The 26,962-nt window shown below is 51.3% G+C and overlaps 1 protein-coding gene across 1 annotated transcript in view; it reads left to right on the forward strand.

Moving 5' to 3' along the window:
- AMBP (alpha-1-microglobulin/bikunin precursor) overlaps positions 1–26,962 on the forward strand; it is a 145,168-nt gene that overhangs the window by 110,677 nt on the left and 7,529 nt on the right. The window contains exon 9 of the mRNA XM_069609777.1: positions 23,450–23,623. Within this exon, the coding sequence (XP_069465878.1) occupies positions 23,450–23,623 (174 nt within the window). The remainder of the gene's footprint in view (positions 1–23,449; positions 23,624–26,962) is intronic.

Raw genomic sequence — 26,962 nt, forward strand, 5'->3', positions numbered from 1 at the left:
AAATAGCGAAGAGAAGTACAGAGGCAGGGCAGAGAGGGACACCAGAAGTAGCGAAGAGAAGTACAGAGGCAGGGCAGAGAGGGACAACGGAAGTAGCGAAGAGAAATACAGAGGCAGTGCAGAGAGGGACACCGGAAGTAGCGATGAGAAGTACAGAGGCAGTGTATAGAGGGACACCGGAAATAGCGAAGAGGAGTACAGAGGCAGGGCAGAGAGGGACACTGGAAGTAGCAAAGAGAAGTACAGAGGCAGGGCAGAGAGGGACACTGGAAATAGCGAAGAGAAGTACAGAGGCAGGGCAGAGAGGGACACCAGAAGTAGCGAAGAGAAGTACAGAGGCAGGGCAGAGAGGGACAACGGAAGTAGCGAAGAGAAATACAGAGGCAGTGCAGAGAGGGACACCGGAAGTAGCGAAGAGAAGTACAGAGGCAGTGTATAGAGGGACACCGGAAATAGCGAAGAGGAGTACAGAGGCAGGGCAGAGAGGGACACTGGAAATAGCGAAGAGAAGTACAGAAGCAGGGCAGAGAGGGACACCAGAAGTAGCGAAGAGAAGTACAGAGGCAGGGCAGAGAGGGACACGGAAGTAGCGAAGAGAAGTACAGAGGCAGTGCATAGAGGGACAACGGAAATAGCGAAGAGAAGTACAGAGGCAGTGCATAGAGGGACCCCGGAAATAGCAAGGAGAAGTACAGAGGCAGGGCAGAGAGGGACACGGAAGCAGCGAAGAGAAGTACAGAGGCAGGGCAGAGAGGGACACCGGAAGTAGCGAAGAGAAGTACAGAGGCAGTGTATAGAGGGACACCGGAAATAGCAAAGAGGAGTACAGAGGCAGGGCAGAGAGGGACACTGGAAATAGCGAAGAGGAGTACAGAGGCAGGGCAGAGAGGGACACTGGAAATAGCGAAGAGAAGTACAGAAGCAGGGCAGAGAGGGACACCAGAAGTAGCGAAGAGAAATACAGAGGCAGGGCAGAGAGGGACACGGAAGTAGCGAAGAGAAGTACAGAGGCAGTGCATAGAGGGACAACGGAAATAGCGAAGAGAAGTACAGAGGCAGTGCATAGAGGGACACCGGAAATAGCAAGGAGAAGTACAGAGGCAGGGCAGAGAGGGACACGGAAGCAGCGAAGAGAAGTACAGAGGCAGGGCAGAGAGGGACACCGGAAGTAGCGAAGAGAAGTACAGAGGCAGTGTATAGAGGGACACCGGAAATAGCGAAGAGGAGTACAGAGGCAGGGCAGAGAGGGACACTGGAAATAGCGAAGAGAAGTACAGAAGCAGGGCAGAGAGGGATACCAGAAGTAGCGAAGAGAAGTACAGAGGCAGGGCAGAGAGGGACACGGAAGTAGCGAAGAGAAGTACAGAGGCAGTGCATAGAGGGACAACGGAAATAGCGAAGAGAAGTACAGAGGCAGTGCATAGAGGGACCCCGGAAATAGCAAGGAGAAGTACAGAGGCAGGGCAGAGAGGGACACGGAAGCAGCGAAGAGAAGTACAGAGGCAGGGCAGAGAGGGACACCGGAAGTAGCGAAGAGAAGTACAGAGGCAGTGTATAGAGGGACACCGGAAATAGCAAAGAGGAGTACAGAGGCAGGGCAGAGAGGGACACTGGAAATAGCGAATAGAAGTACAGAAGCAGGGCAGAGAGGGACACCAGAAGTAGCGAAGAGAAGTACAGAGGCAGGGCAGAGAGGGACAACGGAAGTAGCAAAGAGAAGTACAGAGGCAGGGCAGAGAGGGACACGGAAGTAGCAAAGAGAAGTACAGAGGCAGTGCATAGAGGGACACCGGAATTAGTGAAGAGAAGTACAGATGCAGGGCAGAGAGGGACAACGGAAGTAGCAAAGAAGTAACGAAGCAGGGCATAGAGGGACACCGGAAGTAGCAAAGATGTACAGAGGCAGGGCAGAGTGGGACACCAGAAGTAGCAAAGAGAAGTACAGAGGCAGGGCAGAGAGTGACACGGAAGTAGCAAAGAGAAGTACAGAGGCAGGGCAGAGAGGGACAACGGAAGTAGCGAAGAGAAGTACAGAGGCAGTGCAGAGAGGGACACCAGAATTATCGAAGAGAAGTACAGAGGCAGTGCATAGAGGGACACCAGAAGTAGCGAAGAGAAGTACAGAGGTAGGGCAGAGAGGGACACCGGAAATAGCAAAGAGAAGTACAGAGGCAGGGCAGAGAGGGACAACGGAAATAGTGAAGAGAAGTACAGAGGCAGGGCAGAGAGGGACACCGGAAATAGCGAAGAGAAGTACAGAAGCAGGGCAGAGAGGGACACGGAAGTAGCGAAGAGAAGTACAGAGGCAGTGCATAGATGGACACCGGAAATAGCGAAGAGAATTACAGAGGCAGGGCAGAGAGGGACACCGGAAGTAGCGAAGAGAAGTACAGAGGCAGGGCAGAGAGGGACAACGGAAATAGCGAAGAGAAGTACAGAAGCAGGGCAGAGAGGGACACCAGAAGTAGCGAAGAGAAGTATAGAGGCAGGGCAGAGAGGGACAACGGAAGTAGCAAAGAGAAGTACAGAGGCAGGGCAGAGAGGGACACGGAAGTAGCAAAGAGAAGTACAGAGGCAGTGCATAGAGGGACACCGGAATTAGTGAAGAGAAGTACAGATGCAGGGCAGAGAGGGACAACGGAAGTAGTAAAGAGAAGTACAGAGGCAGGGCAGAGAGGGACACGGAAGTAGTAGCGAAGAGAAGTACAGAGGCAGGGCAGAGAGGGACAACGGAAATAGCGAAGAGAAGTACAGAGGCAGGGCAGAGAGGGACACCAGAAGTAGAGAAGAGAAGTACAGAGGCAGTGCAGAGAGGGACAATGGAAATAGCGAAGAGAAGTACAGAGGCAGTGCATAGAGGGACACCAGAAGTAGCGAAGAGAAGTACAGAGGTAGGGCAGAGAGGGACACCAGAAGTAGCGAAGAGAAGTACAGAGGCAGTGCATAGAAGGACACCAGAAATAGCAAAGAGAAGTACAGAGGCAGGGCAGAGAGGGACAACGGAAATAGCGAAGAAAAGTACAGAGGCAGGGCAGAGAGGGACACGGAAGTAGCGAAGAGAAGTACAGAGGCAGTGCATAGAGGGACACCGGAAATAGCGAAGAGAAGTACAGAGGCAGGGCAGAGAGGGACACCAGAAGTAGTGAAGATAAGTACAGAGGCAGTGCATAGAGGGACACCAGAAATAGGGAAGAGAAGTACAGAGGTAGGGCAGAGAGGGACACCAGAAATAGGGAAGAGAAGTACAGAGGCAGGGCAGAGAGGGACACCAGAAGTAGCGAAGAGAAGTACAGAGGCAGTGCATAGAAGGACACCAGAAATAGCAAAGAGAAGTACAGAGGCAGGGCAGAGAGGGACAACGGAAATAGCGAAGAAAAGTACAGAGGCAGGGCAGAGAGGGACACGGAAGTAGCGAAGAGAAGTACAGAGGCAGTGCATAGAGGGACACCGGAAATAGCGAAGAGAAGTACAGAGGCAGTGCAGAGAGGGACACCGGAAATAGCGAAGAGAAGTACAGAGGCAGGGCAGAGAGGGACACCAGAAATAGGGAAGAGAAGTACAGAGGTAGGGCAGAGAGGGACACCAGAAATAGGGAAGAGAAGTACAGAGGCAGGGCAGAGAGGGACACCAGAAAAAGCAAAGAGAAGTACAGAGGCAGGGCAGAGAGGCACAACGGAAGTAGCAAACAGAAGTACAGAGGCAGGGCAGAGAGGGACACCGGAAATAGCGAAGAGAAGTACAGAGGCAGGGCAGAGAGGGACAACGGAAATAGCGAAGAGAAGTACAGAGGCAGGGCAGAGAGGGACACCAGAAATAGGGAAGAGAAGTACAGAGGCAGGGCAGAGAGGGACACCAGAAGAAGCGAAGAGAAGTACAGAGGCAGGGCAGAGAGGCACAACAGAAGTAGCAAAGAGAAGTACAGAGGCAGGGCAGAGAGGGACACCAGAAGAAGCGAAGAGAAGTACAGAGGCAGGGCAGAGAGGCACAACAGAAGTAGCAAAGAGAAGTACAGATGCAGGGCAGAGAGGGACAACGGAAGTAGCAAATATGTACAGAGGCAGGGCAGAGAGGGACACCAGAATTATCGAAGAGAAGTACAGAGGCAGTGCATAGAGGGACACCAGAAGTAGCGAAGAGAAGTACAGAGGTAGGGCAGAGAGGGACACCGGAAATAGCAAAGAGAAGTACAGAGGCAGGGCAGAGAGGGACAACGGAAATAGCGAAGAGAAGTACAGAGGCAGGGCAGAGAGGGACACCGGAAATAGCGAAGAGAAGTACAGAAGCAGGGCAGAGAGGGACACGGAAGTAGCGAAGAGAAGTACAGAGGCAGTGCATAGATGGACACCGGAAATAGCGAAGAGAATTACAGAGGCAGGGCAGAGAGGGACACCGGAAGTAGCGAAGAGAAGTACAGAGGCAGGGCAGAGAGGGACAACGGAAATAGCGAAGAGAAGTACAGAAGCAGGGCAGAGAGGGACACCAGAAGTAGCGAAGAGAAGTACAGAGGCAGGGCAGAGAGGGACAACGGAAGTAGCAAAGAGAAGTACAGAGGCAGGGCAGAGAGGGACACGGAAGTAGCAAAGAGAAGTACAGAGGCAGTGCATAGAGGGACACCGGAATTAGTGAAGAGAAGTACAGATGCAGGGCAGAGAGGGACAACGGAAGTAGCAAAGAAGTACAGAAGCAGGGCATAGAGGGACACCGGAAGTAGCAAAGATGTACAGAGGCAGGGCAGAGTGGGACACCAGAAGTAGCAAAGAGAAGTACAGAGGCAGGGCAGAGAGTGACACGGAAGTAGCAAAGAGAAGTACAGAGGCAGGGCAGAGAGGGACAACGGAAGTAGCGAAGAGAAGTACAGAGGCAGTGCAGAGAGGGACACCAGAATTATCGAAGAGAAGTACAGAGGCAGTGCATAGAGGGACACCAGAAGTAGCGAAGAGAAGTACAGAGGTAGGGCAGAGAGGGACACCGGAAATAGCAAAGAGAAGTACAGAGGCAGGGCAGAGAGGGACAACGGAAATAGTGAAGAGAAGTACAGAGGCAGGGCAGATAGGGACACCGGAAATAGCGAAGAGAAGTACAGAAGCAGGGCAGAGAGGGACACGGAAGTAGCGAAGAGAAGTACAGAGGCAGTGCATAGATGGACACCGGAAATAGCGAAGAGAATTACAGAGGCAGGGCAGAGAGGGACACCGGAAGTAGCGAAGAGAAGTACAGAGGCAGGGCAGAGAGGGACAACGGAAATAGCGAAGAGAAGTACAGAAGCAGGGCAGAGAGGGACACCAGAAGTAGCGAAGAGAAGTATAGAGGCAGGGCAGAGAGGGACAACGGAAGTAGCAAAGAGAAGTACAGAGGCAGGGCAGAGAGGGACACGGAAGTAGCAAAGAGAAGTACAGAGGCAGTGCATAGAGGGACACCGGAATTAGTGAAGAGAAGTACAGATGCAGGGCAGAGAGGGACAACGGAAGTAGTAAAGAGAAGTACAGAGGCAGGGCAGAGAGGGACACGGAAGTAGTAGCGAAGAGAAGTACAGAGGCAGGGCAGAGAGGGACAACGGAAATAGCGAAGAGAAGTACAGAGGCAGGGCAGAGAGGGACACCAGAAGTAGAGAAGAGAAGTACAGAGGCAGTGCAGAGAGGGACAATGGAAATAGCGAAGAGAAGTACAGAGGCAGTGCATAGAGGGACACCAGAAGTAGCGAAGAGAAGTACAGAGGTAGGGCAGAGAGGGACACCAGAAGTAGCGAAGAGAAGTACAGAGGCAGTGCATAGAAGGACACCAGAAATAGCAAAGAGAAGTACAGAGGCAGGGCAGAGAGGGACAACGGAAATAGCGAAGAAAAGTACAAAGGCAGGGCAGAGAGGGACACGGAAGTAGCGAAGAGAAGTACAGAGGCAGTGCATAGAGGGACACCGGAAATAGCGAAGAGAAGTACAGAGGCAGGGCAGAGAGGGACACCAGAAGTAGTGAAGATAAGTACAGAGGCAGTGCATAGAGGACACCGGAAATAGCGAAGAGAAGTACAGAGGCAGTGCAGAGAGGGACACCGGAAATAGCGAAGAGAAGTACAGAGGCAGGGCAGAGAGGGACAACGGAAATAGCGAAGAGAAGTACAGAAGCAGGGCAGAGAGGGACACCAGAAGTAGCGAAGAGAAGTACAGAGGCAGGGCAGAGAGGGACAACGGAAGTAGCAAAGAGAAGTACAGAGGCAGGGCAGAGAGGGACACGGAAGTAGCAAAGAGAAGTACAGAGGCAGTGCATAGAGGGACACCGGAATTAGTGAAGAGAAGTACAGATGCAGGGCAGAGAGGGACAACGGAAGTAGCAAAGAAGTACAGAAGCAGGGCATAGAGGGACACCGGAAGTAGCAAAGATGTACAGAGGCAGGGCAGAGTGGGACACCAGAAGTAGCAAAGAGAAGTACAGAGGCAGGGCAGAGAGTGACACGGAAGTAGCAAAGAGAAGTACAGAGGCAGGGCAGAGAGGGACAACGGAAGTAGCGAAGAGAAGTACAGAGGCAGTGCAGAGAGGGACACCAGAATTATCGAAGAGAAGTACAGAGGCAGTGCATAGAGGGACACCAGAAGTAGCGAAGAGAAGTACAGAGGTAGGGCAGAGAGGGACACCGGAAATAGCAAAGAGAAGTACAGAGGCAGGGCAGAGAGGGACAACGGAAATAGTGAAGAGAAGTACAGAGGCAGGGCAGAGAGGGACACCGGAAATAGCGAAGAGAAGTACAGAGGCAGGGCAGAGAGGGACAACGGAAATAGCGAAGAGAAGTACAGAAGCAGGGCAGAGAGGGACACCAGAAGTAGCGAAGAGAAGTATAGAGGCAGGGCAGAGAGGGACAACGGAAGTAGCAAAGAGAAGTACAGAGGCAGGGCAGAGAGGGACACGGAAGTAGCAAAGAGAAGTACAGAGGCAGTGCATAGAGGGACACCGGAATTAGCGAAGAGAAGTACAGATGCAGGGCAGAGAGGGACAACGGAAGTAGTAAAGAGAAGTACAGAGGCAGGGCAGAGAGGGACACGGAAGTAGTAGCGAAGAGAAGTACAGAGGCAGGGCAGAGAGGGACAACGGAAATAGCGAAGAGAAGTACAGAGGCAGGGCAGAGAGGGACACCAGAAGTAGAGAAGAGAAGTACAGAGGCAGTGCAGAGAGGGACAATGGAAATAGCGAAGAGAAGTACAGAGGCAGTGCATAGAGGGACACCAGAAGTAGCGAAGAGAAGTACAGAGGTAGGGCAGAGAGGGACACCAGAAGTAGCGAAGAGAAGTACAGAGGCAGTGCATAGAAGGACACCAGAAATAGCAAAGAGAAGTACAGAGGCAGGGCAGAGAGGGACAACGGAAATAGCGAAGAAAAGTACAGAGGCAGGGCAGAGAGGGACGCGGAAGTAGCGAAGAGAAGTACAGAGGCAGTGCATAGAGGGACACCGGAAATAGCGAAGAGAAGTACAGAGGCAGGGCAGAGAGGGACACCAGAAGTAGTGAAGATAAGTACAGAGGCAGTGCATAGAGGACACCGGAAATAGCGAAGAGAAGTACAGAGGCAGTGCAGAGAGGGACACCGGAAATAGCGAAGAGAAGTACAGAGGCAGGGCAGAGAGGGACAACGGAAATAGCGAAGAGAAGTACAGAAGCAGGGCAGAGAGGGACACCAGAAGTAGCGAAGAGAAGTACAGAGGCAGGGCAGAGAGGGACAACGGAAGTAGCAAAGAGAAGTACAGAGGCAGGGCAGAGAGGGACACGGAAGTAGCAAAGAGAAGTACAGAGGCAGTGCATAGAGGGACACCGGAATTAGTGAAGAGAAGTACAGATGCAGGGCAGAGAGGGACAACGGAAGTAGCAAAGAAGTACAGAAGCAGGGCATAGAGGGACACCGGAAGTAGCAAAGATGTACAGAGGCAGGGCAGAGTGGGACACCAGAAGTAGCAAAGAGAAGTACAGAGGCAGGGCAGAGAGTGACACGGAAGTAGCAAAGAGAAGTACAGAGGCAGGGCAGAGAGGGACAACGGAAGTAGCGAAGAGAAGTACAGAGGCAGTGCAGAGAGGGACACCAGAATTATCGAAGAGAAGTACAGAGGCAGTGCATAGAGGGACACCAGAAGTAGCGAAGAGAAGTACAGAGGTAGGGCAGAGAGGGACACCGGAAATAGCAAAGAGAAGTACAGAGGCAGGGCAGAGAGGGACAACGGAAATAGTGAAGAGAAGTACAGAGGCAGGGCAGAGAGGGACACCGGAAATAGCGAAGAGAAGTACAGAAGCAGGGCAGAGAGGGACACGGAAGTAGCGAAGAGAAGTACAGAGGCAGTGCATAGATGGACACCGGAAATAGCGAAGAGAATTACAGAGGCAGGGCAGAGAGGGACACCGGAAGTAGCGAAGAGAAGTACAGAGGCAGGGCAGAGAGGGACAACGGAAATAGCGAAGAGAAGTACAGAAGCAGGGCAGAGAGGGACACCAGAAGTAGCGAAGAGAAGTATAGAGGCAGGGCAGAGAGGGACAACGGAAGTAGCAAAGAGAAGTACAGATGCAGGGCAGAGAGGGACACGGAAGTAGCAAAGAGAAGTACAGAGGCAGTGCATAGAGGGACACCGGAATTAGTGAAGAGAAGTACAGATGCAGGGCAGAGAGGGACAACGGAAGTAGTAAAGAGAAGTACAGAGGCAGGGCAGAGAGGGACACGGAAGTAGTAGCGAAGAGAAGTACAGAGGCAGGGCAGAGAGGGACAACGGAAATAGCGAAGAGAAGTACAGAGGCAGGGCAGAGAGGGACACCAGAAGTAGAGAAGAGAAGTACAGAGGCAGTGCAGAGAGGGACAATGGAAATAGCGAAGAGAAGTACAGAGGCAGTGCATAGAGGGACACCAGAAGTAGCGAAGAGAAGTACAGAGGTAGGGCAGAGAGGGACACCAGAAGTAGCGAAGAGAAGTACAGAGGCAGTGCATAGAAGGACACCAGAAATAGCAAAGAGAAGTACAGAGGCAGGGCAGAGAGGGACAACGGAAATAGCGAAGAAAAGTACAGAGGCAGGGCAGAGAGGGACATGGAAGTAGCGAAGAGAAGTACAGAGGCAGTGCATAGAGGGACACCGGAAATAGCGAAGAGAAGTACAGAGGCAGGGCAGAGAGGGACACCAGAATTAGTGAAGATAAGTACAGAGGCAGTGCATAGAGGACACCGGAAATAGCGAAGAGAAGTACAGAGGCAGTGCAGAGAGGGACACCGGAAATAGCGAAGAGAAGTACAGAGGCAGGGCAGAGAGGGACACCAGAAATAGGGAAGAGAAGTACAGAGGTAGGGCAGAGAGGGACACCAGAAATAGGGAAGAGAAGTACAGAGGCAGGGCAGAGAGGGACACCAGAAAAAGCGAAGAGAAGTACAGAGGCAGGGCAGAGAGGGACACCAGAAGTAGCAAACAGAAGTACAGAGGCAGGGCAGAGAGGGACACCGGAAGTAGCGAAGAGAAGTACAGAGGCAGTGCATAGAGGGACACTGGAAGTAGCAAAGAGAAGTACAGAGGCAGGGCAGAGAGGGACACTGGAAATAGCGAAGAGAAGTACAGAGGCAGGGCAGAGAGGGACACCAGAAGTAGCGAAGAGAAGTACAGAGGCAGGGCAGAGAGGGACAACGGAAGTAGCGAAGAGAAATACAGAGGCAGTGCAGAGAGGGACACCGGAAGTAGCGATGAGAAGTACAGAGGCAGTGTATAGAGGGACACCGGAAATAGCGAAGAGGAGTACAGAGGCAGGGCAGAGAGGGACACTGGAAATAGCGAAGAGAAGTACAGAAGCAGGGCAGAGAGGGACACCAGAAGTAGCGAAGAGAAGTACAGAGGCAGGGCAGAGAGGGACACGGAAGTAGCGAAGAGAAGTACAGAGGCAGTGCATAGAGGGACAACGGAAATAGCGAAGAGAAGTACAGAGGCAGTGCATAGAGGGACACCGGAAATAGCAAGGAGAAGTACAGAGGCAGGGCAGAGAGGGACACGGACGCAGCGAAGAGAAGTACAGAGGCAGGGCAGAGAGGGACAACGGAAATAGCGAAGAGAAGTACAGAAGCAGGGCAGAGAGGGACACCAGAAGTAGCGAAGAGAAGTATAGAGGCAGGGCAGAGAGGGACAACGGAAGTAGCAAAGAGAAGTACAGAGGCAGGGCAGAGAGGGACACGGAAGTAGCAAAGAGAAGTACAGAGGCAGTGCATAGAGGGACACCGGAATTAGTGAAGAGAAGTACAGATGCAGGGCAGAGAGGGACAACGGAAGTAGTAAAGAGAAGTACAGAGGCAGGGCAGAGAGGGACACGGAAGTAGTAGCGAAGAGAAGTACAGAGGCAGGGCAGAGAGGGACAACGGAAATAGCGAAGAGAAGTACAGAGGCAGGGCAGAGAGGGACACCAGAAGTAGAGAAGAGAAGTACAGAGGCAGTGCAGAGAGGGACAATGGAAATAGCGAAGAGAAGTACAGAGGCAGTGCATAGAGGGACACCAGAAGTAGCGAAGAGAAGTACAGAGGTAGGGCAGAGAGGGACACCAGAAGTAGCGAAGAGAAGTACAGAGGCAGTGCATAGAAGGACACCAGAAATAGCAAAGAGAAGTACAGAGGCAGGGCAGAGAGGGACAACGGAAATAGCGAAGAAAAGTACAGAGGCAGGGCAGAGAGGGACACGGAAGTAGCGAAGAGAAGTACAGAGTCAGTGCATAGAGGGACACCGGAAATAGCGAAGAGAAGTACAGAGGCAGGGCAGAGAGGGACACCAGAAGTAGCAAACAGAAGTACAGAGGCAGGGCAGAGAGGGACACCGGAAGTAGCGAAGAGAAGTACAGAGGCAGTGCATAGAGGGACACTGGAAGTAGCAAAGAGAAGTACAGAGGCAGGGCAGAGAGGGACACTGGAAATAGCGAAGAGAAGTACAGAGGCAGGGCAGAGAGGGACACCAGAAGTAGCGAAGAGAAGTACAGAGGCAGGGCAGAGAGGGACAACGGAAGTAGCGAAGAGAAATACAGAGGCAGTGCAGAGAGGGACACCGGAAGTAGCGATGAGAAGTACAGAGGCAGTGTATAGAGGGACACCGGAAATAGCGAAGAGGAGTACAGAGGCAGGGCAGAGAGGGACACTGGAAATAGCGAAGAGAAGTACAGAAGCAGGGCAGAGAGGGACACTGGAAATAGCGAAGAGAAGTACAGAGGCAGGGCAGAGAGGGACACCAGAAGTAGCGAAGAGAAGTACAGAGGCAGGGCAGAGAGGGACAACGGAAGTAGCGAAGAGAAATACAGAGGCAGTGCAGAGAGGGACACCGGAAGTAGCGATGAGAAGTACAGAGGCAGTGTATAGAGGGACACCGGAAATAGCGAAGAGGAGTACAGAGGCAGGGCAGAGAGGGACACTGGAAATAGCGAAGAGAAGTACAGAAGCAGGGCAGAGAGGGACACTGGAAATAGCGAAGAGAAGTACAGAGGCAGGGCAGAGAGGGACACCAGAAGTAGCGAAGAGAAGTACAGAGGCAGGGCAGAGAGGGACAACGGAAGTAGCGAAGAGAAATACAGAGGCAGTGCAGAGAGGGACACCGGAAGTAGCGATGAGAAGTACAGAGGCAGTGTATAGAGGGACACCGGAAATAGCGAAGAGGAGTACAGAGGCAGGGCAGAGAGGGACACTGGAAGTAGCAAAGAGAAGTACAGAGGCAGGGCAGAGAGGGACACTGGAAATAGCGAAGAGAAGTACAGAGGCAGGGCAGAGAGGGACACCAGAAGTAGCGAAGAGAAGTACAGAGGCAGGGCAGAGAGGGACAACGGAAGTAGCGAAGAGAAATACAGAGGCAGTGCAGAGAGGGACACCGGAAGTAGCGAAGAGAAGTACAGAGGCAGTGTATAGAGGGACACCGGAAATAGCGAAGAGGAGTACAGAGGCAGGGCAGAGAGGGACACTGGAAATAGCGAAGAGAAGTACAGAAGCAGGGCAGAGAGGGACACCAGAAGTAGCGAAGAGAAGTACAGAGGCAGGGCAGAGAGGGACACGGAAGTAGCGAAGAGAAGTACAGAGGCAGTGCATAGAGGGACAACGGAAATAGCGAAGAGAAGTACAGAGGCAGTGCATAGAGGGACCCCGGAAATAGCAAGGAGAAGTACAGAGGCAGGGCAGAGAGGGACACGGAAGCAGCGAAGAGAAGTACAGAGGCAGGGCAGAGAGGGACACCGGAAGTAGCGAAGAGAAGTACAGAGGCAGTGTATAGAGGGACACCGGAAATAGCAAAGAGGAGTACAGAGGCAGGGCAGAGAGGGACACTGGAAATAGCGAAGAGGAGTACAGAGGCAGGGCAGAGAGGGACACTGGAAATAGCGAAGAGAAGTACAGAAGCAGGGCAGAGAGGGACACCAGAAGTAGCGAAGAGAAATACAGAGGCAGGGCAGAGAGGGACACGGAAGTAGCGAAGAGAAGTACAGAGGCAGTGCATAGAGGGACAACGGAAATAGCGAAGAGAAGTACAGAGGCAGTGCATAGAGGGACACCGGAAATAGCAAGGAGAAGTACAGAGGCAGGGCAGAGAGGGACACGGAAGCAGCGAAGAGAAGTACAGAGGCAGGGCAGAGAGGGACACCGGAAGTAGCGAAGAGAAGTACAGAGGCAGTGTATAGAGGGACACCGGAAATAGCGAAGAGGAGTACAGAGGCAGGGCAGAGAGGGACACTGGAAATAGCGAAGAGAAGTACAGAAGCAGGGCAGAGAGGGATACCAGAAGTAGCGAAGAGAAGTACAGAGGCAGGGCAGAGAGGGACACGGAAGTAGCGAAGAGAAGTACAGAGGCAGTGCATAGAGGGACAACGGAAATAGCGAAGAGAAGTACAGAGGCAGTGCATAGAGGGACCCCGGAAATAGCAAGGAGAAGTACAGAGGCAGGGCAGAGAGGGACACGGAAGCAGCGAAGAGAAGTACAGAGGCAGGGCAGAGAGGGACACCGGAAGTAGCGAAGAGAAGTACAGAGGCAGTGTATAGAGGGACACCGGAAATAGCAAAGAGGAGTACAGAGGCAGGGCAGAGAGGGACACTGGAAATAGCGAATAGAAGTACAGAAGCAGGGCAGAGAGGGACACCAGAAGTAGCGAAGAGAAGTACAGAGGCAGGGCAGAGAGGGACACGGAAGTAGCGAAGAGAAGTACAGAGGCAGTGCAGAGAGGGACAACGGAAATAGCGAAGAGAAGTACAGAGGCAGGGCAGAGAGGGTCACCGGAAGCAGCGAAGAGAAGTACAGAGGCAGGGCAGAGAGGGACACCGGAAGTAGCGAAGAGAAGTACAGAGGCAGTGTATAGAGGGACACCGGAAATAGCAAAGAGGAGTACAGAGGCAGGGCAGAGAGGGACACTGGAAATAGCGAAGAGGAGTACAGAGGCAGGGCAGAGAGGGACACTGGAAATAGCGAAGAGAAGTACAGAAGCAGGGCAGAGAGGGACACCAGAAGTAGCGAAGAGAAATACAGAGGCAGGGCAGAGAGGGACACGGAAGTAGCGAAGAGAAGTACAGAGGCAGTGCATAGAGGGACAACGGAAATAGCGAAGAGAAGTACAGAGGCAGGGCAGAGAGGGACACGGAAGTAGCGAAGAGGAGTACAGAGGCAGGGCAGAGAGGGACACTGGAAGTAGCAAAGAGAAGTACAGAGGCAGGGCAGAGAGGGACACCGGAAGTAGCGAAGAGAAGTACAGAGGCAGTGTATAGAGGGACACCGGAAATAGCAAAGAGGAGTACAGAGGCAGGGCAGAGAGGGACACTGGAAATAGCGAATAGAAGTACAGAAGCAGGGCAGAGAGGGACACCAGAAGTAGCGAAGAGAAGTACAGAGGCAGGGCAGAGAGGGACACGGAAGTAGCGAAGAGAAGTACAGAGGCAGTGCAGAGAGGGACAACGGAAATAGCGAAGAGAAGTACAGAGGCAGGGCAGAGAGGGTCACCGGAAGCAGCGAAGAGAAGTACAGAGGCAGGGCAGAGAGGGACACGGAAGCAGCGAAGAGAAGTACAGAGGCAGGGCAGAGAGGGACACCGGAAGTAGCGAAGAGAAGTACAGAGGCAGTGTATAGAGGGACACCGGAAATAGCAAAGAGGAGTACAGAGGCAGGGCAGAGAGGGACACTGGAAATAGCGAAGAGGAGTACAGAGGCAGGGCAGAGAGGGACACTGGAAATAGCGAAGAGAAGTACAGAAGCAGGGCAGAGAGGGACACCAGAAGTAGCGAAGAGAAATACAGAGGCAGGGCAGAGAGGGACACGGAAGTAGCGAAGAGAAGTACAGAGGCAGTGCATAGAGGGACAACGGAAATAGCGAAGAGAAGTACAGATGCAGTGCATAGAGGGACACCGGAAATAGCAAGGAGAAGTACAGAGGCAGGGCAGAGAGGGACACGGAACCAGCGAAGAGAAGTACAGAGGCAGGGCAGAGAGGGACACCGGAAGTAGCGAAGAGAAGTACAGAGGCAGTGTATAGAGGGACACCGGAAATAGCGAAGAGGAGTACAGAGGCAGGGCAGAGAGGGACACTGGAAATAGCGAAGAGAAGTACAGAAGCAGGGCAGAGAGGGATACCAGAAGTAGCGAAGAGAAGTACAGAGGCAGGGCAGAGAGGGACACGGAAGTAGCGAAGAGAAGTACAGAGGCAGTGCATAGAGGGACAACGGAAATAGCGAAGAGAAGTACAGAGGCAGTGCATAGAGGGACCCCGGAAATAGCAAGGAGAAGTACAGAGGCAGGGCAGAGAGGGACACGGAAGCAGCGAAGAGAAGTACAGAGGCAGGGCAGAGAGGGACACCGGAAGTAGCGAAGAGAAGTACAGAGGCAGTGTATAGAGGGACACCGGAAATAGCAAAGAGGAGTACAGAGGCAGGGCAGAGAGGGACACTGGAAATAGCGAATAGAAGTACAGAAGCAGGGCAGAGAGGGACACCAGAAGTAGCGAAGAGAAGTACAGAGGCAGGGCAGAGAGGGACACGGAAGTAGCGAAGAGAAGTACAGAGGCAGTGCAGAGAGGGACAACGGAAATAGCGAAGAGAAGTACAGAGGCAGGGCAGAGAGGGTCACCGGAAGCAGCGAAGAGAAGTACAGAGGCAGGGCAGAGAGGGACACCGGAAGTAGCGAAGAGAAGTACAGAGGCAGTGTATAGAGGGACACCGGAAATAGCAAAGAGGAGTACAGAGGCAGGGCAGAGAGGGACACTGGAAATAGCGAAGAGGAGTACAGAGGCAGGGCAGAGAGGGACACTGGAAATAGCGAAGAGAAGTACAGAAGCAGGGCAGAGAGGGACACCAGAAGTAGCGAAGAGAAATACAGAGGCAGGGCAGAGAGGGACACGGAAGTAGCGAAGAGAAGTACAGAGGCAGTGCATAGAGGGACAACGGAAATAGCGAAGAGAAGTACAGAGGCAGGGCAGAGAGGGACACGGAAGTAGCGAAGAGGAGTACAGAGGCAGGGCAGAGAGGGACACTGGAAGTAGCAAAGAGAAGTACAGAGGCAGGGCAGAGAGGGACACTGGAAATAGCGAAGAGAAGTACAGAGGCAGGGCAGAGAGGGACACCAGAAGTAGCGAAGAGAAGTACAGAGGCAGGGCAGAGAGGGACAACGGAAGTAGCGAAGAGAAATACAGAGGCAGTGCAGAGAGGGACACCGGAAGTAGCGAAGAGAAGTACAGAGGCAGTGTATAGAGGGACACCGGAAATAGCGAAGAGGAGTACAGAGGCAGGGCAGAGAGGGACACTGGAAATAGCGAAGAGAAGTACAGAAGCAGGGCAGAGAGGGACACCAGAAGTAGCGAAGAGAAGTACAGAGGCAGGGCAGAGAGGGACACGGAAGTAGCGAAGAGAAGTACAGAGGCAGTGCATAGAGGGACAACGGAAATAGCGAAGAGAAGTACAGAGGCAGTGCATAGAGGGACCCCGGAAATAGCAAGGAGAAGTACAGAGGCAGGGCAGAGAGGGACACGGAAGCAGCGAAGAGAAGTACAGAGGCAGGGCAGAGAGGGACACCGGAAGTAGCGAAGAGAAGTACAGAGGCAGTGTATAGAGGGACACCGGAAATAGCAAAGAGGAGTACAGAGGCAGGGCAGAGAGGGACACTGGAAATAGCGAAGAGGAGTACAGAGGCAGGGCAGAGAGGGACACTGGAAATAGCGAAGAGAAGTACAGAAGCAGGGCAGAGAGGGACACCAGAAGTAGCGAAGAGAAATACAGAGGCAGGGCAGAGAGGGACACGGAAGTAGCGAAGAGAAGTACAGAGGCAGTGCATAGAGGGACAACGGAAATAGCGAAGAGAAGTACAGATGCAGTGCATAGAGGGACACCGGAAATAGCAAGGAGAAGTACAGAGGCAGGGCAGAGAGGGACACGGAACCAGCGAAGAGAAGTACAGAGGCAGGGCAGAGAGGGACACCGGAAGTAGCGAAGAGAAGTACAGAGGCAGTGTATAGAGGGACACCGGAAATAGCGAAGAGGAGTACAGAGGCAGGGCAGAGAGGGACACTGGAAATAGCGAAGAGAAGTACAGAAGCAGGGCAGAGAGGGATACCAGAAGTAGCGAAGAGAAGTACAGAGGCAGGGCAGAGAGGGACACGGAAGTAGCGAAGAGAAGTACAGAGGCAGTGCATAGAGGGACAACGGAAATAGCGAAGAGAAGTACAGAGGCAGTGCATAGAGGGACCCCGGAAATAGCAAGGAGAAGTACAGAGGCAGGGCAGAGAGGGACACGGAAGCAGCGAAGAGAAGTACAGAGGCAGGGCAGAGAGGGACACCGGAAGTAGCGAAGAGAAGTACAGAGGCAGTGTATAGAGGGACACCGGAAATAGCAAAGAGGAGTACAGAGGCAGGGCAGAGAGGGACACTGGAAATAGCGAATAGAAGTACAGAAGCAGGGCAGAGAGGGACACCAGAAGTAGCGAAGAGAAGTACAGAGGCAGGGCAGAGAGGGACACGGAAGTAGCGAAGAGAAGTACAGAGGCAGTGCAGAGAGGGACAACGGAAATAGCGAAGAGAAGTACAGAGGCAGGGCAGAGAGGGTCACCGGAAGCAGCGAAGAGAAGTACAGAGGCAGGGCAGAGAGGGACACCGGAAGTAGCGAAGAGAAGTACAGAGGCAGTGTATAGAGGGACACCGGAAATAGCAAAGAGGAGTACAGAGGCAGGGCAGAGAGGGACACTGGAAATAGCGAAGAGGAGTACAGAGGCAGGGCAGAGAGGGACACTGGAAATAGCGAAGAGAAGTACAGAAGCAGGGCAGAGAGGGACACCAGAAGTAGCGAAGAGAAATACAGAGGCAGGGCAGAGAGGGACACGGAAGTAGCGAAGAGAAGTACAGAGGCAGTGCATAGAGGGACAACGGAAATAGCGAAGAGAAGTACAGAGGCAGTGCATAGAGGGACACCGGAAATAGCAAGGAGAAGTACAGAGGCAGGGCAGAGAGGGACACGGAAGCAGCGAAGAGAAGTACAGAGGCAGGGCAGAGAGGGACACCGGAAGTAGCGAAGAGAAGTACAGAGGCAGTATATAGAGGGACACCGGAAATAGCGAAGAGGAGTACAGAGGCAGGGCAGAGAGGGACACTGGAAATAGCGAAGAGAAGTACAGAAGCAGGGCAGAGAGGGACACCAGAAGTAGCGAAGAGAAGTACAGAGGCAGGGCAGAGAGGGACACGGAAGTAGCGAAGAGAAGTACAGAGGCAGTGCATAGAGGGACAACGGAAATAGCGAAGAGAAGTACAGAGGCAGTGCATAGAGGGACCCCGGAAATAGCAAGGAGAAGTACAGAGGCAGGGCAGAGAGGGACACGGAAGCAGTGAAGAGAAGTACAGAGGCAGGGCAGAGAGGGACACTGGAAATAGCGAAGAGAAGTACAGAAGCAGGGCAGAGAGGGACACCAGAAGTAGCGAAGAGAAGTACAGAGGCAGGGCAGAGAGGGACACGGAAGTAGCGAAGAGAAGTACAGAGGCAGTGCATAGAGGGACAACGGAAATAGCGAAGAGAAGTACAGAGGCAGTGCATAGAGGGACCCCGGAAATAGCAAGGAGAAGTACAGAGGCAGGGCAGAGAGGGACACGGAAGCAGCGAAGAGAAGTACAGAGGCAGGGCAGAGAGGGACACCGGAAGTAGCGAAGAGAAGTACAGAGGCAGTGTATAGAGGGACACCGGAAATAGCGAAGAGGAGTACAGAGGCAGGGCAGAGAGGGACACTGGAAATAGCGAAGAGAAGTACAGAAGCAGGGCAGAGAGGGATACCAGAAGTAGCGAAGAGAAGTACAGAGGCAGGGCAGAGAGGGACACGGAAGTAGCGAAGAGAAGTACAGAGGCAGTGCATAGAGGGACAACGGAAATAGCGAAGAGAAGTACAGAGGCAGTGCATAGAGGGACCCCGGAAATAGCAAGGAGAAGTACAGAGGCAGGGCAGAGAGGGACACGGAAGCAGCGAAGAGAAGTACAGAGGCAGGGCAGAGAGGGACACCGGAAGTAGCGAAGAGAAGTACAGAGGCAGTGTATAGAGGGACACCGGAAATAGCAAAGAGGAGTACAGAGGCAGGGCAGAGAGGGACACTGGAAATAGCGAATAGAAGTACAGAAGCAGGGCAGAGAGGGACACCAGAAGTAGCGAAGAGAAGTACAGAGGCAGGGCAGAGAGGGACACGGAAGTAGCGAAGAGAAGTACAGAGGCAGTGCAGAGAGGGACAACGGAAATAGCGAAGAGAAGTACAGAGGCAGGGCAGAGAGGGTCACCGGAAGCAGCGAAGAGAAGTACAGAGGCAGGGCAGAGAGGGACACCGGAAGTAGCGAAGAGAAGTACAGAGGCAGTGTATAGAGGGACACCGGAAATAGCAAAGAGGAGTACAGAGGCAGGGCAGAGAGGGACACTGGAAATAGCGAAGAGGAGTACAGAGGCAGGGCAGAGAGGGACACTGGAAATAGCGAAGAGAAGTACAGAAGCAGGGCAGAGAGGGACACCAGAAGTAGCGAAGAGAAATACAGAGGCAGGGCAGAGAGGGACACGGAAGTAGCGAAGAGAAGTACAGAGGCAGTGCATAGAGGGACAACGGAAATAGCGAAGAGAAGTACAGAGGCAGTGCATAGAGGGACACCGGAAATAGCAAGGAGAAGTACAGAGGCAGGGCAGAGAAGGACACGGAAGCAGCGAAGAGAAGTACAGAGGCAGGGCAGAGAGGGACACCGGAAGTAGCGAAGAGAAGTACAGAGGCAGTATATAGAGGGACACCGGAAATAGCGAAGAGGAGTACAGAGGCAGGGCAGAGAGGGACACTGGAAATAGCGAAGAGAAGTACAGAAGCAGGGCAGAGAGGGACACCAGAAGTAGCGAAGAGAAGTACAGAGGCAGGGCAGAGAGGGACACGGAAGTAGCGAAGAGAAGTACAGAGGCAGTGCATAGAGGGACAACGGAAATAGCGAAGAGAAGTACAGAGGCAGTGCATAGAGGGACCCCGGAAATAGCAAGGAGAAGTACAGAGGCAGGGCAGAGAGGGACACGGAAGCAGCGAAGAGAAGTACAGAGGCAGGGCAGAGAGGGACACCGGAAGTAGCGAAGAGAAGTACAGAGGCAGTGTATAGAGGGACACCGGAAATAGCAAAGAGGAGTACAGAGGCAGGGCAGAGAGGGACACTGGAAATAGCGAAGAGAAGTACAGAAGCAGGGCAGAGAGGGACACCAGAAGTAGCGAAGAGAAGTACAGAGGCAGGGCAGAGAGGGACACGGAAGTAGCGAAGAGAAGTACAGAGGCAGTGCAGAGAGGGACAACGGAAATAGCGAAGAGAAGTACAGAGGCAGGGCAGAGAGGGTCACCGGAAGTAGCGAAGAGAAGTACAGAGGCAGGGCAGAGAGGGACACCAGAAGTAGCGAAGAGAAGTACAGAGGCAGTGCAGAGAGGGACACCGGAAATAGCGAAGAGAAGTACAGAGGCAGGGCAGAGAGGGACACCGGAAGTATTAGCCAACATAATGTTCTGCAATAACATACACATCCTCCTGCAGACCCACCATAGAGTGGCGAAACATATGTATATGCGAGAGGAGATCAAACATAAAGAAGTTTGGATTATGAAGATTGTACAAATACAGGTTGCAATGAATTGGGAATAACACACTCTGGACTATAAAGATATGAACAGATGAACATTCAATGAATAACGAAGAAAAGGAATGCAATACAATAGTTTTCTCTTTGATTTATTAGAAGTCGCCAATTGAATCTAAAAAGACTGTGTATCAGGTGCTTTTTCATTTAACAACTATATCATATACTTTTGGGCAGACACAAAAGCAGTAGTTATAGACAAGCCAAAATACAGGAAATATCGCCTTGAGATCCAGTGTATGCCTGCACCTAAATCTACGAAGTGCAGAGGCATGATGTGGAGGGACACAGAGGAGAAGCAGAGAGAAGTAGAACGGCAGGGTAGGGAGGGACACAGAAGACAAGCAGAGAGGAGTGCAGAGGCAGGGCAGGGAGGCACACAGATGAGAAGCAGAGAGATGTTCAGAGGCAGGATGGGGAGGGACACAAATGTGAAGCAGAGAGGAGTGCAGAGGCAGAGAGGGACACAGAGGAGAAGCAGAGAAAAGTACAGAGGCATGGTGATGAGGAACATAGAGGAAGAGCAAAGAGAAGTACGGAGGTAGGGCAGGGAGGGACACAGACGGGAAGCAGCGAGAAGTACAGAGGCAGGGCAGAGAGAGACATAGAGTAGAAGCAGAGAGAGGTACAGAGGCACATAGAGGAGAAGCAGAGAGAGGTAAAGAGGCAGGGCAGAGAGAGACATAGAGGAGAAGTAGAGAGAGGTACAGAGGCAGGGCACAGAGGCACATACAGGAGAAGCAGAGAGAGGTACAGAGGCAGGGCACAGAGGCACATAGAGGAGAAGCAGAGAGAAGTACGGAGGCATAGTGTGGAGGGACACAGAGGAAGAGCAAAGAGAAGTACAGAGGCAGGGCAGGGAGGCAGCCCATAGGAGAAGCAGAGAGAAGTCCAAGGGCAGGGTACGGAGGGACACAGAAGACAAGCAGAGAGATGTAGAGAGTCAAGATGGGGAGGGATGCAAAGGAGAAGCAGAGAGAAGTGCAGAAGCATGGTAGAGAGTGCCACAGAGGAGAAGCAGCGAGAGTAGAGAGGCATGAAGGGGGTGGACACAGAGGTGAAGGAGAGAGATATACACAGAGGGACACAGAAGACAGGCGGAGAGATGTACAGAGACAGGGGTTAGGAACACGAAGGAGAGAGAAGTACAGAGGCATGGCGAGGAGGAGCACAGAAGTGAAGCAGAGAGATATACAGAAGCAGAGCAGGAAATGACACAAAGGAGAAGCAGAGAGAAGTACAGAGGCAGGGTCAGGAGGGACACGATTGAGAAGTAGAGAGAAGGACAACGGCAGGGTACGGAGGGACACGAAAGGGAAGCAGAGAGAATTACAGAGACAGGATGGGTAGGGATACAAAGGAGAAGTAGAGAGAAAGACAGAGGCAGGGCGGAAAGAAATACAAAGGAGAAGTAGAGAGAAAGACAGAGGCAGGGTGGCGGGAATAGGGCAGAGAATTGGAAAGAAGTACACAGGCAGGGCGGGAAGGGACAAAGAGAACAAGCAGAGACATATACACAGGCTGGACTGGAAGAACAGAAAGGAACAGCAAAGAGAAGTACAGAGAAAGGGCAGGGAGGGAAATGGAGGCAAAGCAGGGAGATATACAGAGACCGAGAAGGAACCGACACAAAGGAGACACAGAGAGAAGCACAGAGGCAAGGGCAGAAGGGGGCACAGAGAAGAAGCAGGGTGCAGTACAGAGGCATGCCATGGAGGGACACATAGGAGAAGCAGAGGAATATACAGAGGCAGAGCGAGGAGGGACAAAGACGAAAAGCAAAGAGAAGTACAGAAGCAGGGCAGGAACAGAAAGGGACGTATAGGAGAAGCAGAGAGGAGTACAAGGGCAATGGAGGGACTCCAAAGACAAGCAGAGAGATGTACAGAACCAGGGTGGGGAGGGACACAAAGGAAGAGCAAAGAGAAGTACAGAGGTGGGGATGTACACAGCTAAATTCATGGAAGTAAGTATTCACTTTATCACCCAGCACTTATGCACTTCATAGGGTCTTCATTATGGCTTTTCACACTTTCACTCAATCCGACCTTTACTTTGCCAGGTCTGGTTTACTATCCTAACTTCGGTCCTACCCACTTTAAGGGCAAGAGTGCTGTATTAAGTAAAGTTCAGGAGAAGTAAAGGTCAGGTCGAGGTCAAGTGTGATAAAGCCAAGGCTTGTAGAAGTAAAGGTACTTTAGCAATAGGGGAACCAGCATAAGATGGGCACTTGGAGAACCTCTCGAATGCTTTCCTCCAAGAGGCTGACACACATTCTCCCTCCGGTGTCTTTTGTGGTCATTCTCTTCTACACATTTGTGGGCAGACGATTTATATTCAGGATAGTATATAGGAATAATGATGTAATGGTTGACCTTATTCGTTGTTGCAGTGATCTTTTCCCTGGTAGTTGCTATCTCTGATAGCCTGTTGGCGGGTAAATTCACAAACAAGTAGATCCGTCGCCTCTGATTTAATATCATGTGTCAAAAAAATCAGTGCTCCTTACAATCCTAAATCAGTGTGATCAGCTTTTTACTGCACATATACCTGCCACTTTGTGGCGACTCTAGATGTCAATTCTTCACAACGTGTGGACATCTTGTGTAGTGAAGGTATCACACCATGTAAATGGTCTCTCTTCTGGGTGTTTAAGATATTTATAGGATAGTTCATATTTAAGGTATTTCTGCCTCTTCCATGCTGCCCTTGTTTTCCTGTGTATTCACCCTTCTACTCTCATCCAGGCCACTTCTACCCTCCTTGCCTCTCTCATGACCTGTCTGATCCCTTTCTGACATTTCCTGTCTCGTCCAATTTGTCACATTTTTGCTCCCTCTTTGCACCCCTTGCTGTTTGTTGCACCTCTTCATTTCCTCTTTTCTCCATGTATTCACGTCTGCAAATCCAACACCAATGCTTTGCCTCAGCCGTATGTATCTTACTCACCTTGAATTTATCTTGCACACCTTTTCTCCCACTCGCACATTCTCCCTTCCTCTTCTCCTTTCCATCGATTTCTTCATCCTTTTCACTACTCACTTATTCCACCTTTAACCTTAGATTGATCTTGCACATCTGTTGCACAGCTGCTGTTGCACTTTGCCCTTTTCTCACTTCTCTATGGACACTTTCCTAGGACCCGCCCCCCACTTGTATCACTTTAGTCCTCCCTTAAGACCTTTGTCAATCCTGCAGATTATCTTCCATGTTACTCTGTCACCTTCCTCTGTTGGCTCTGTGCTTCTCCCTAATTGCCCCCTGGTTTTCAGCATCCCTGGTTACCCTTCTTTTTGTCCCCCCATGCCACCCATCTGTGCTCATCTGCACCTGTACTTCTTTGCACCCCCAGCTGCCTGCAGGTTGCCAGTGGTTTCCGGTCCCTGCCGGAAACTGACGCCGCTCTACGCCTTCGATGCAGTCCTTGGGAAATGCATCCCCTTCAACTACGGTGGCTGCCAAGGCAATTGCAATCGCTTCTACACTGAGAAAGAGTGCAAGGAGTATTGTGGAGTCCCTGGACAAGGTAGGTCACGCGTGCCATACTGTAGCGCCCCTCACCGTCTAGGAGGTTTACTTGCAGGGGATGGTCACAACTGAGAATTGTAACACATTTAGTAGACCAGGCCAGAAGGGGCGATGGCCATAACTGAGAATTGTAACACGGTTAGTAGACCAGGCCAGAAGGGGCGATACATCTCACAGGTATCCCCTTCAGTGTTGCGACGTAATGTCCTCGTGTGATGACACGGGCCTGGTGTTGATCAGTCGGTGCAAGTGAGTGGAAATAACATTAACACGAAGGTGCCATGACAACATGCAGCGCGAGCCTGGGTGGCCTGGTCGCTTTCATCCTGCCAAACTCCCACCCAGCAGCTGCACACTTCCGGAAAGCGTGCTGGCCCCTCTAATAAACGTTACACAGCCTATCAGCAGGGACATCTTAAGCACTTTTGGGACCCTGGGCACGGACACCTTTGGGGCCGCCCCTCCATCAAACCAAAGAAATTAAGGGATCCAGAATATCTGGTCAGGACCCTCCCACCACCCCTCCCCCCCATTGGAATCAAAACACATAGCTTGACATGTTGCCTCCCAATGATTAAAAAAGCCAACTGTATTCCCTTTCAGTGCCCTTATCCTCTTCATTCTTGCTGTAATAAGAATGTTAAATAAGTAGCATTTAAGACCAAGTGATCCCTGAGGGAGATACATAGACTTTGAGGTGCAAAATAGCCGATCTAGGAGGGAGGAATCCACCTCCAAGGACCGAGGGGAAGGTGGGACAGGGAGAGGGGGAGAGGAGATCGGGGGAAAAAAAGGACTGGGGATCCACATGCCTGAATGATTGTTGCTGACAATGTTTTGTAATTATCAACCTGCCTTGATTTAAAATAAACAAGTTAAAAAAAAGAATGTTAAATAAGTAGCATTTTAAGGGCAACATCAGCAGTCCACGACACGGCTACTTGCATTCTTGCATAGATAGAGGCCATTTCTCATCATTAGCAGTCACAAGGAAGTTACACCAGTCATAGTATAAATTCAGGACACAGATCGTATTTAAAAGGTGCACATAATCCAAAATAGACAGACTACTCAGATTAGCTCCCTCGCAGAATGCAAAAGTGCTCAACGAGACCAATGGGAAGCAAGGAGAAAGGTACACCTAGCATAGCATAGATAGCGGATGAAGGTTAGAGGGAAGGTTAGAGGCTACCAGGAAGGTGCAAGTGGCTGGGGTGTGCAATATGTCAATGCTCCCTATTATTTTAGAGGAGGCAACACTATATCCAGTGAAACCATGAGTGAAGCTGTTTTGAAGATCATACACTGAGAACAAGATCACTCTGAAGGGTGACAATTGTGAATGATTTAGGGACTAGCAATGTTGACAGATTACGCAATGCAAGATTGAATAAAATGGTCAGGATTACACATTAGTTAAAAGGAGATGCTGGGATGTATGCCCACTCTGCAATTTCTGCACTTTACCACTTGCTTTTCCAGTATGTACCATGAAGTAAAATAATCCCATTTTATAGACCTCAATTGGAAAGTGGACGAATCACATTTTAAAAACAAAATGTTATAGAAGCTTATTATGAAAAATGGGAATGATTCTAACTTATCTCCATCATCAAGCGAAGTATATAAGTACCAACATGCTAATGGATATGAACCTAAGAGATTACACCTGGGTTTCTTCTCTGTATTTGAAAGCTTTAAATTGGCCTAAAACACAGGCTTTTGAAACTGTTCTTAATAAACATGCACAAAAACCTTTCAGATTATTTATTTATGGGTCACTTGTTTGGCGCTTATACAATAGCAAAACTGTTTTGAAGTGCCCACAGGGCAAACAGGGTGGGCACAGGGGAAGGAGGACAATGAATTACAGCAAGGATAAATAATTAAGTTAATAGTGCAAACAATAATGAGAATAAAGGGAAGGGGAGATGAACCTACTATGCCTTGAGAGTGTTCAGAAAGTGCAAGTGCAGAGGCGGTAGGGGTGAGGGAAAGGTGCTTTGATGCCCATGGAGAAGTGCTCAGGGTAAGTGCTAAGAGGAGAAGAACGTAAGTGCAACCACCCATAGGTAGGGTGAGCCCAAGTAGGTGCAGCAGAAAGACAGCAGCTGGGATGAGAGATGTGGGGGGGTCAAGGCTCTGAGGACACATATGGGCCTTGCACATCAGTCATGCTGCTGTAAGGCTAGCAGGGAGGAGAAAGAAGAGGTAAAGAGAAAGGTCTTGAGGATTTTCCGGAACTTAAGGAGGTCATGCACAAGTCGCAGAGGGAGAGGGAGGCTGTTCCACAGGAGGGAGCCAGCCTAGGAAAGTGATCGCCGCCCAGCTCTCTGTTTTAGCAAAATGCTTAACACGCAGGGAGTTGGTGGCAGAGGAACAGAGCAAACCATTTTTTGTGCCAAATAAGCAGACCTTAAAATACGCTATCCAGCGGCCTGCAATATCTGATCCGCTCTCTTCTGTCTAGGACCCCTTCCACTGAAATGGCCTACATAAAAGGTTAGATCAGGTAAGGAATGGGCTAGACAATACCCCCAGCATGTGAGAAGCAGACCTTTTCAAGGAAGACAGTACAGTAATGTCAGTGGAATAAGATGATTCGTCCAGGATCACTGTATCTTCTGCTGGCAAAGCCAGGATCGAAGCCTGAACGCTTTGGTTGCACAGTCTTGAATTTGCATACCTAATCATCTCTCAGACTAACACTTTATATTTTTCACTGATGGTAGCTGCCTACGTTTTACAAGCCTCCATCTGAAGATACCAATTTCAAGACCTTTCACCATACTGATGCTATATTTGTTTTGTATAGCAAACACTATCTAGTACTCGTACACTGCTGATAATAGAACCGGTTGTGCTACAAAACAAAGTACACATACATGCATATTTATCAACTTCAAACATAGGAAAGGCTGAAATGTAGAATTATAATAACACTGAGCTATCGTCTGAACCAGCGCGGCACTCACATTTATCAGTATGCATTTCAACTTTGGATATTGCACATAATCAATATAATTCACATTGAAAGGTGAGAATACTGTGTCGTAGTGAACGCACAACCTATGCGCAAGACCGTGAACACAGGATGCATTACACAATCAATTGATCAGAGCAGAATGTATTTTTCAACAAAAGACAGGCAATAGGTTCAGAGCCTCAGCAGCACACCATACCATATATTGGTGTGCTATTTAGGTTTTGTCACTGACTTTTTTGATTAGGCAGCCTTGTGGGGCCCCCTCCAAGGTGGGGGCCCGGGGCAAGTGCCCCTTTTGCCCTCCCATAAAGACGTCTCCGCCTATCAGTGTGCTTTCTGCTTGTCCACGGA

This window comes from Ambystoma mexicanum, chromosome 8, assembly GCF_040938575.1.
Source record: "Ambystoma mexicanum isolate Mex_15411 chromosome 8, UKY_AmexF1_1, whole genome shotgun sequence".
Classification (NCBI taxonomy): Eukaryota; Metazoa; Chordata; class Amphibia; order Caudata; family Ambystomatidae; genus Ambystoma; species Ambystoma mexicanum.